Below are 11,254 nucleotides of genomic sequence, written 5' to 3' on the forward strand. Positions count from 1 at the left end.
TTACCAAGTTACCCCTTTCATTTACTCTTTATCTCCAATATTATTCTGTGTACTGTACATTATAAATTGTATGGGTATGAACAAAAATGGAAGGTATGAAAAGCATTAAAGGAGCCTGTGATTAATCTCTCCTACACATGACAATAAAGCTTCTCTCACTTGGAGATTCCCAGAATCCATACCCAATGCGTCTTCATATAGTCTTTTTGCTTGCATCAGTAACTTCACCTTCTCTCTACTATTCCGTGGCCGTAATCGAGACCTTTGCTGCAGCACCACACCCCATCTAAACAGAGCTGCACCACACATTTGCTAAGACAAGTAAACCTCGACGTAATCTTGTATCACTTTTGCACTCTTTTTGTAACTTAGGCGTATCAGACTGCTTGAAAATTACCCTTTTGGAAGACAAGAAAAAAGGTTGAACGATGGTTTTGGTCTCTACACTTCTATTTGGTGATAGTTAGCCTCTGCATAATGATTGATGATCATCATAAAATTCAACCCCTAATTGACGGCACCATCAGACATGCATCACATGACCCGTTAAATGACACATATGACGTGTTGTGCAGCTTATAGATGCGCTATTTAACAGCCATGTGATGGAACGTCAGTGAGGAGGCTGAATTTCGATAATAATCAAATTAGCAGAGGCTGAATGTGAACGAATCGAACTTCAGTAGCTAAATCACAAAATTTGAGAAATACCGAGACCAAAAATATCTCTTTTTGCCACACACACAAAATGTATTGCAATGCTGTGTGAGACAAGTCCTACAATGCAACTAGAAATGCGTTGATGAACAAAAAGTTTTAGTGCAGCTATTTATTGCTATTCATACACTTCATGGCTATAGATGGATAAATTATCTCGTAAAACTGGACCGAATCTGTTTACTTTGGAGCTGTATCAAGTCAATGTGATAAAAATAGTTTTTTTAAGCTAAGGAGAAACAACTACTTACCATCAGGTGCGTATTGGTTGCCTTTAGACATCATGGCGTCGAATTTATCAATTGCAGCCAAAAACACTTTGTCAGCATCAAAAGCGGCTTCCTGAAATTCAAGAAATAGAAAGATATCTAACTTATAATTCAACCTCACTTGCTAAAATACTTCAAAACGAGCTGCCTAAATGCGCAAAACTATTGACATTCACACAGAAAGGCTAAATTAAGCTGACCTAGTGGTTATGTTGATAAAATATCAAAGTAGCCTCTATATGTTAACGAGGAGTACTTACTGGTCCAATATCCGCAATCAATTGAGCACGAAATGAGAGAGCAAGTCCCCAATTATACAAGGCTCTTACATCGTTTCCGTCAATTGACAATGCCAGCCTATATTTTCTGCCTGCCTCTACAAGAAGTTCTTCACATTCTTCGCACACATTAATAAGAGCAGATGCAATTTTGTCTTTATTTGTTACTTCTTCGTCTAAGATTTTGAACCTTCTACTCCGGTTGTCAACTGATCTTCTTGAGAGACGAGTTCTCAGCTCCTGACTAATTTTCAGTTTTAATTCTCCATGAAGAAGATATGTGTTGCCCAACAGGCCAACAGCCAACAGACTCATGGGCTTCATGGCTACGGCTTTAGAAAGTAACTTGGCCGATTTGTACAGTATGATCTCCGCATGCTCTTCATCGTGTTTCCCCCTTATACAGTTTTTGGCTTGTTTCAGAAGATTGTTAGATTCTGTAAGGTATCTATCAAACACCAGATCGTCCGAAACCATTGACGAAGAAGGGGAAACAACATCAGGCTCCATCAAAGACTCGTGATCAGTCAAACAAGAATCATCGTACAGCCCCTCTGCTTCGACTTGTGATCGATAGGTTTCCTCTTCATTAATCTTCCTACCATGAGAAGACCTGTACACTTCACTAGATTGCTTCAACATCTGCTCCCTCACAAAGGAAGCTTCTGTTTCTGTATGTTCGAAACTGAAATTAAGATCCATAGACTCACGCATATTATCATACGAGTTCCATGTCTCAGTTTCATTATCTTGGTTTGTCTTCCATGAGACATGATGATTATCCAAAAATTGCAATCTGCTACTTCGGTAAACACCATCATATCCTTTCCCATATCCGGTCTTTTTCCCGGAGTTCATCTTTGCATCTTCTGCAATTATTCTAATTCTTCGTTCACTATCCCAATTTAAGGCAGACTTATTTCTTAGACCTTCAGAAAAAATGGAAGACCTTGTTCTTTTATCATTCTCAACAGCATTAAAAAATCCGTCTTTCATATCTCGAGTTGAGCTATTTTCTTCGGTTTGATCATTTGCTAAACCCTGTGCAGCCCCTTGCTTAACATTGTCTTTATCCTTCACTTTATTAGACTTTGACTCAACCATTTTTTCCCCAAACAAACCACCAAAAAATTGCAATAGTCCAAACCCTACTTCTCCAATCTCTTTCTTTTTCCTATTGGGTGATTTCGGGTTTTCGGCAACTACATTGCTAGAGTTCCCTATATTCTCAACTGTGGCCTCAACAACATATCTAGAATTCGAAACCGAAGACTGAATTGATTCAATAACACTAACATAACCTTCCAAATCAACCAATTCAATCTCTTTAGTATCAATAGCTCTTTGTATAGAATTCTTCAAATCATTAACATTTTCATCAAAACCATTAAAAAAATCCACCAAACTACTCAATCTCTCACTATAGACCTTGAAATTTTCCTCTTTTCCCCTTTTCTTGCTTGAATTCGTGCTCAAGTCATTGAAACTACCCCCGCGAAAAAACCCAAATGAAAACCCAACGGCAAAGATCAAAACAGAAGCAGGAAACACAATAATTGTTGAAACCCTAACTCTAGAAACCGCGAAAGCGCAGAAAATACCCAACAGAAACACAAATACATACTTTTTGTTATCAATTCCTGTAGAAACAAAAAAATCACGAAGCTGAGTTGACTCACCAGAGCTAACCAAATCACCATCATCGTCCCAACCACCGTAATTGATCGAATTAGAGCTGGAGGATCCTCTGATGAGAGATAATTTCGCGGGCTTAAGAATGCAGAACGATTTTGTGTGGAAAGTGTGGAGGAGTCTTTCATTATCTCGCGAAAGTGATGGAAAATGAAAGAAGAAAATTGAAGGAGAGAATTGAGAGTTGATGAAGCTAATTGGATTAAGGGTTTTCATTTGAGGATATAATCAAAGACGTTTGAGGTCAGGTGGTTAGCAGCTCACTGCTCTTTCATACAGATAACCGAACTTCATCGAGCAAAGCCTCCAACTCGTAAAGGGATTGGGATTACATTAGCCGTTAGCTGATTATCTGTTTTTTAGTTGATTTGACTAGCAGATGGTATAATCTGGTAAAATTTAATTGATTGCTAATAGTTGTTTGTATCAAATGATAAACAACGTACAACTTTTAGTTGGGGTTAAAATGTAGTAATTAGAAGTAAAAATGCTTTAAAATGAGATAAAACAATAAACTAATTGAAAAAGGTATTTAGATCCAATGAGCTCTTTCAAATATCTTTTCACCAAACATCAATATTAAAAGTTTGACTAGTTAAAACATTTAAAGTGATTCAAACCCAATTTTACCTCGAAAATCTCTTTAACAAACAAGGTATTTGTCCTCATGAGTTAGATGGAATCATATTTATGCACATCCTCGTCTTGTAGGGAATCCCCGTCTTTGTAGGGATTCTGATTCCTCGTTTACCTATGTTTCAAAAACTTTAATCCTATTTTCCACTCGAAATCATCAATTATGTTAAAAAAAAATCACTAAAACTTAAAATTATTCTCATCTCCGTCCCCATAGGGATGGGTCACCTACACGGGCGAGAAATCCTTGCCCCTTTACCGTTTCAGTTCCACTCAACCACAAGAAACCCCTTGCGGTAAACAAATTATTGCCAATTTTAGTTATATAAAGGCTTTTATTATTATTATTATTATTAGTCTTTCTTTTAAGAATTAGTTCGAATCCACAACATTTCAGTTTTGAAATTGGAGCGGTAACAATTAAGGCATGTAATGCAGTGAAATTTAGTGAGATTCAAATGATATATATAGACTCTTCAATTATTTCAATTTTTCTATTAGCAAAAACAACATTTTCCACTAAAATAATCTAAATGATTGTTTGTCCGTTGTGAGATAGAATTTGTTCCAAAGGGATGAATGGAACTATTGATTAATTTAACCCTTTATAAATTTTTCTCACTTTTAGTTTAATAGCACAACACATAAGCAAGTTCGGAATCAGAGTCAAGTTCCGTTTACTGAGTTAATTGGTCAACAGTACTTGATTCTGCATCTGACCTATTTACACAGAAGCCAACCCACATAGAAGGGCTTCTGTAAAGACTTAAGGTTTATGACCTATTGATGCACAATAATAAGAGCTTTATATAAGAGATAATGATTTCAGAGCAAGAAAATATCAAAAGGAAGTAAAGGAAGGGTTAGAAAGAAGTTACTCAGCGATTTATACTAGCTCAGCCTCCTGCCTACATCCAGTCCTTAGACTACCTTTTTTGGGGGTTTAATCCACTATTGAACTCTTTTAACGATAGAGCACAAACCTTTACAATAGATATAGATGATCTGTAAAGTATCATTCTTTACACTCCACACTGAGTTATCTATCTCTCTCTCTAAGTGTTTACTTAAAACCAAAGTAAGCAAAAGAGCTTCTGATCTTTTTACAATTGACGATTTTGTTAGCAGCTCATTGCTCTTTCATACAGATAACCGAACTTCATCGAGCAAAGCCTCCAACTTGTAAATCAAAAAACATTTTCGTCCATATAACTCACAAGAATTCGTTCCACTTATGGATGTAAACCGACTGTACCGAGCCGGGAATGCATTTTCTATCCCCATTTTTCAATTGGTCAGAGACTTTTTGGTCCGGTTTGACAAATAAGTGTTAGGTGATTATATTAACGATTGATTTAACTAACCGATCGTATAATCTTGTTTGGTAAAACTTAGTTGATTGCTACTAACTGTTTGTGTCAAATGATAAACAAAGACATGGTAAAACTAGTTAAAACCTCTAAAGTGATTAAAACCCAATTTTACCTCAAAAATCTCTTTACCAAACAAGGTATTTGTCCTCATGAGTTAGATGGAGACATATTTATACCCATCCTCGTCTTGTAGGGAATCCAGGTCCCTGTATGGATTCTGATTCCTCGTTTACATATGTTTCAAAATCTTTATTCCTATTTTCCACTGGAAATCACCAATTATGTTAAAAAAATCACTAAAACTTATTCTCATCTCTGTCCCCATAGGGACGGGTCACCTACACGGGCGAGAAATCCTTGCCCCATTTACATTTCCAGTTCCACTCACCCACAAGAAACTCCTTGCGGTAATCAAATTATTGCCAATTTTAGTTATATAAAGGCTTTTATTATTATTATTTTTAGTCTTTCTTTTAAGAATTAGTTCGAATCCACAACATTTCAGTTCTGAAATTGGAGGGGTAACAATTAAGGCATGTAATGCAGTGAAATTTAGTGAGATTCAAATGATATATATAGACTCTTCAATTTTTCAATTTTTCTATTAGCAAAAACAACATTTTCCACTAAAATAATCAAAATGATTGTTTGTCCGTTGTGAGATAGAATTAGTTCCAAAGGGATGAATGGAACTATTGGTTAATTTAACCCTTTATAAATTTTTCTCACTTTTAGTTTAATAGCACAACACATAAGCAAGTTCGGAATCAGAGTCAAGTTCCGTTTACTGAGTTAATTGGTCAACAGTACTTGATTCTGCATCTGACCTATTTACACAGAAGACAACTCACATAGAAGGGCTTCTGTAAAGACTTAAGGTTTATGACCTATTGATGCACAATAATAAGAGCTTTATATAAGAGATAATGATTTCAGTGCAAGAAAATATCAAAAGGAAGTAAAGAAAGGGTTAGAAAGAAGTTGCTCAGCGATTTATACTAGTTCAGCCTCTTATCTACATCTAGTCCTCAGACTACCTTTTTCTGGGTTTTAATCCACTATTGAACTCTTTTAGCGATAGAGCACAAACCTTTACAATGGATACAAATGACCTGTAAAGTACCGTTCTTTACACTCCACACTCAGTTATCTATCTATCTCTCTAAGTGTTTACTTAAAACCAAAGTAAGCAAAAGAGCTTCTGATCTTTTTAAAATTGACAATTTTGTTCTAAACTAGAACATAGATTAAGAACTCTCTCAAATGAATTACACAAGTATCAATAAAGAATTGTGTATCTCTTGCTTTTGGTATTTTTCGCTTGAATGCTTTTAATCTCTTTTTGCATTTTTGGATTAGCACCGAAAATGAACTTTGTGCTTGCCATTTATAGTGAAAGCTTGAGGCAGAGACGTTTGAATTTGAACTTTACCGTTGGAGGAAAGCTTCAAATGGATTCTATCTTTTGTCTTCGCTTTTGTCTTCCAAAGGGCATTATGCACAAAAGAGGAAATAACTGTTGACGAAATCAGACCTGTGTCTGATGTTGACCGACAACTTTTGATTTCTTAGTGTTGGAGACATTGTTTGTTCTTTTCCAAAATGTTTAAGTGAGAGCGACGTTTTGCTGATAGAGCTTCTACCTTTTGTCTTTTTTGCCAATTCCGGAAACGCCTGCTAGTTGACTTTGATTCTCTGAATCTTGTCTTCTGGTTTCTGATTCCGGATCAACAAAAGAGTTGTTGGGTCTTTGATATTTTTAAGGCCTTCTAAGGCTATTGGCCCTATAACATTTATACTTTGATTTATATTACTTAACAAACCTGTAACACCTCTTTTCATCAAAATAAGTACTCTATCTATCTATTTATAAAAAAATAATTGAATAATAAAAAAATAATAATAATAATAATACACAATTTCTTTCCAAAACAATCAAATACAGGGTATCAAATTCCTATCCTGTACTACAGGAAGATAGCTTTTAACATGTCACAATTTTATAATCATCACTAATGTCATATAATTTCCTATATGGCTAAAAGGAAAGAAAAATAATAATAAAATTGAATATATTTTAATAGTGTCCTTCACCAACACCAACTACCTATTTTACTAAATTAAGTGACACACAAACAAATTAAATAAACTCATTTGTACTTCCTTGCATAATAAATAATTTGGGTAAAACCAATAAATAGAAAAAAAGTTGTCCAGTGCATCTTAAAATAGATACACTCAGACTTAATAAAAACTCCTACGCAAATAAAACCAACTGAGCATACAAATTCGAAAATTCTCAATTTATTCGCTAAAAAAACAATCAAATGTTAAATAAGATGAATAAATAAATATCAATCCTAAATATAGCGATTCCACATACTGGCTGGTTGACACGATTGTCGCTAATCTTTTATTCCTGAAAGTGGTGGTGGCAAGAGGTGAGCTGTCGACTCAGTAAATAGTTATTTAAATACATAATGCAATCACATACGTATACAATAGTCTTCTGGCATTTAAATTTATTAGTTATCAAGCAAACAATCCAATAATTGATAAATTACTGTTAGTTTATTCAACCGGCCCTGCTTACTCTAATCTAGTAATACCAAATGATTGTTTGGCCAATAAAATCATATCATGGGATACCCTATCGTAATTAATAAATACCCGGTATCTCGTCTCCTATCTCTAGGTACCCTGTCGTAACAAATACCCCGTACCTTAACACCATGTCCTAACAAATACCTGATGTTTATATTTCACGTGATCACAATATTAATTTTTTTTTATTTCAGTCGCAATCATTGAATATACTATCCTAGATAAGCTCTTATTCTAATAATTTTTAAGTCTTTCATATTATCCAAAGTTTATCAACTGTATCATAATCGATTTTCATTCTATTCTCAATAAGTCTTGGTCTAAAATCCATTCATGTCCTCACAACCATCAATATCAAATTTAATTCATCCATCTCACTGTAGTCATCATAAATATCAAGTATACATGTCAAACATATAAATCAAATCAATAAGGAATTATTTCACCAAGTCAAATATAGCATCCAAATATACAAGCACACATATTATATATTTAATTAACCACTTACCTCTAACAGCAAAGATAAAATTAACTAATCAGCTAATGATAGGGGCATTTTGTCCCTATCTTTGAGCGTGAATTACAGTTTAATTGTAGGCTAAATAAGTGAGTTTAATTACAAAAATAATGTGTTTTTAATAAAATAACAAAATAAAAATAAAATTTATGCTTTTGATCAATTTTCCTTGTTTTCCGCTAATTTCGGAAGAATAAGTGTCAAACTAACTCGGCTGTCGAGAATTGTATTTCGCAGGTACAAGGAAAGGAGTAAAATCCACCGATACACGCGGGGCGTCTCCACTTATGCGCGAGGCGTACAAGAGCAATTCTTCAAATCTAAGTTTCAGAAGCTCAAGTACGCGGGGCGTGTTCCAAGCCACACGGGGCGCCAAAGATATGATTCAAGCGATTGAACTCCAGAGGCTCAAACACGCGGGGCGTACTCCAACCTACGCGGGACGTGGTTATGACAACAGTCTGATTCTGATCCACACACAGTCAATTATCAACAGAATGGACAAACACACGGGGCGTCTGTCTGTCCACGCGGGGAGTGTTCGTGACATCAGGCCTGAATCTGATCCTCATGCAGGAAATTGTCAACGGAATGGACAAACACGCGGGGCGCCTGCTTGTCCACGCGGGGCGTGTCCTAGGAAAAATGCAGAAATAATGCAACTTATGTATTTACGATTTTACCCCCGAGCTTGATGTATAAGTAAGAGTGATTAGCACTCATTTCATTCATTCAATTTTCCATGTATTAGAGTTCCTCACACCTTGAGAGCTTGATAATCCTCCCGTTACTCCGTCGAAGTTCCGTTCCATCCGCATTCACCAAGCTAGAGAGTTCCGCCTCCAAGTCCTAAGAGACGACTTTGAGTCCGGTTAGCTAGTCTTAAGGGCTGATTCTTCTTCCCTTTCTACTTGTTAATTAGCTTGTACTCTTTCTATGTACTAGGCTTGGTTGTATCCTGTATTTTCGTATTCCATATTTATAATACATGATTTACGATTCCGTTTTTACTATACGTGTTAATGTTTATTGCTTGCTTTGATACTTATAATTGATTGTTGTGTAGGTCGGTAACGAGCTCCGAAATCTATTAGGAATCACATAGGTGTTGCCTCACCGGAGTTGACAAACCGGAAACCGTAGAAATTGACAAGCCACAGAACTTACGGGCCCTAGTTTCTGATCCTAAGAATTAGAGTCGCCTTAAGGGGAGATCACGACTCTAGAACCTCACGGAGTTGTTCGGTTTATTAATAGTTGTCTTTGCAAGAGTAAAACTATTAATCGTGTATATTTTGTGTCGTTTATCATAGGTTATAACTTATCATCACCCGTATCGCTCTAAGAGGGCTCGAAACACATGAAAATTGTCTCACCTGTAGTTAGGAGTAGTTTATAGTTGTCACCCAACCAACTAAAGTACTCACCGCTTAAATAACGTATAAAACCGAGTAGTTTAATACTTGTAGCTATAAATCCCGTGGATTCGATACCCGGTCTTAACCGGATTATTACTTAATACGACGGGGTACACTTGCCCCTACGTAGTAGCGTCTAGTAGAGTTAGAGCGTTTAGAAAGATCATATCCGTAACTCTAGCACACACTTATCGTCATATTATTATCACTCTACCGGATACGCCCATCAGCTAACTCCTCCGGTATACTCTCCACTGGTTCATCACGTCCTATATAATGATTATAACATAACATTTAATTCTATATTCAAGAATAGTCTTAATATATTTAATTATGATAAAACAGATATATATATGCATTTATAGTAAAGCTAAAAGAAACTTGATATTTAGTTTGTTAAGTAATTTTATAAAACAAAATCAAGTTCTCCTGGAACTTTTTTTTTCAAAAGCCAATATATGTTGTTTTGTTCTAACTTGTCCATTGTAACTAAACTTTATTATGAATCTGATTTTTCTAAACTAAAATTATAAATTAAAGAAGTACTAAATATATGTTTAAATTACTGAAAATATATATAAGTTTAGGATATGACAACTTTACCATAGCCATCTACTCTATCATGATCATAATTTAATGGAAAAATTACAAAATTTGGTTAAATAGGAGATCCATTTACATATTTAACCCATTTACTCAACCTACTACATATCTAGACTGTTTTTATGTGACTTTCCCATAATACCCTCAATATGTTTGTAATTTTACAACGCGACTGTCTACCTCCCGTCTGACTTCGCGAAATCGATGATTTCGCGAATTATGTGAAGCTAACGTTGGTTTAATTTAATGCAACAACATCATTATCGATTTATTTATTTTAAAAAATAATATTAAAACTTCATTTTCAAACCCTAATCCTATCTATTGTTCTTTTAAATTTTACCGGTAGAAATATAGGATGGAAAATTACATACGAGACAAAATTGATGCATAATTATAGTGTTTGGGTTTAGCTTAATATATAGTAAATTAATTTTGAGTTGATACAAAATTGACGAGTAATGTTTTGGGTTGGATAACGGTTGACCTGCTAACTAGAAAAGTGACACAAAATATTACAAATATTTAAAATTATTATTATATTCTCTAATGTATTTATATGTCAGTATAAAATTATAATTATTAATTGTAATGACTTTAACTTTTCATATTTTTTAATGTTACGTGTAAAATCGTGAAATTTTTAGTGACGAAAAATAATAATCGTTCAATTTTTTGTGATAAAAATGCAAAATTCTCCAATTTTTTGTGACAAAAAATGCATAATCGTCATAAAAAATATGTATTATTTTCATGAGAATTTTTTTATAAAAAAACGTAAATTTTAATGTTTCAGACTCGTAATAATCCATTTCTGGGATTCAGGTTGTCACACATCAATTATTTGCATAATTTCAATTATTGTTGTTCGGGTTTATGATTTTGGAGAAAAAAAATTCAGTTTTTGATCAAAATTATGAGAATGGCAAAAAATGCTTTTTCGGTGCAACAGAGCTAGGTGGACATAACCTCTGAGCCTATTCAACATGAGAAGAAGTGGACCAAGCAGCAGCAGACACAAACCTCCCACAAGTGATGGAGTGTGCAAGAGCCTGCAATAGAAATTTTATTTGAACAAAAACAAACATGTCTGAAATGAAATATGAACTATGGATGGACTGACCCTCACCTCATTGGTTAAGACTTC

General features: G+C 34.7%; 1 protein-coding gene across 2 annotated transcripts; it reads right to left on the reverse strand.

Annotated features, from left to right (window-relative positions):
• LOC136233170 (uncharacterized) lies at nucleotides 1-3,264 on the reverse strand. Of its 2 annotated transcripts, none has more exons than XM_066022773.1 (3): nucleotides 1,247-3,262; nucleotides 969-1,059; nucleotides 1-296 (listed from the first exon to the last, which is right to left on the reverse strand). In XM_066022773.1, the coding sequence occupies exons 1-3, from the start codon at nucleotides 3,170-3,172 to the stop codon at nucleotides 106-108; spliced, it is 2,208 nt and encodes a 735-aa protein (XP_065878845.1). In that variant the 5' UTR covers nucleotides 3,173-3,262; the 3' UTR covers nucleotides 1-105. The 2 variants fall into 2 exon arrangements, with proteins under 2 accessions (XP_065878845.1, XP_065878846.1); XM_066022774.1 differs by having other exon boundaries at nucleotides 277-398; nucleotides 1,247-3,264.
• Nucleotides 3,265-11,254: the final 7,990 nt, after the last annotated feature.

This window comes from Euphorbia lathyris, chromosome 6 (genome assembly GCF_963576675.1).
Source record: "Euphorbia lathyris chromosome 6, ddEupLath1.1, whole genome shotgun sequence".
NCBI classification, from domain to species: Eukaryota; Viridiplantae; Streptophyta; class Magnoliopsida; order Malpighiales; family Euphorbiaceae; genus Euphorbia; species Euphorbia lathyris.

Bases quoted from the DNA above. Each gene is read 5' to 3' on its own strand.
- LOC136233170 (XM_066022773.1), bottom strand. From the start codon at position 3,172: ATGAAAACCCTTAATCCAATTAGCTTCATCAACTCTCAATTCTCTCCT. The intron at 1,060-1,246 runs GTAAGTACTCCT...CTTGAATTTCAG, and splicing joins TGATTGCGGATATTGGACCA to GAAGCCGCTTTTGATGCTGA. The intron at 297-968 runs GTAAGTAGTTGT...TGTGTGGTGCAG, and splicing joins CAACCAATACGCACCTGATG to CTCTGTTTAGATGGGGTGTG.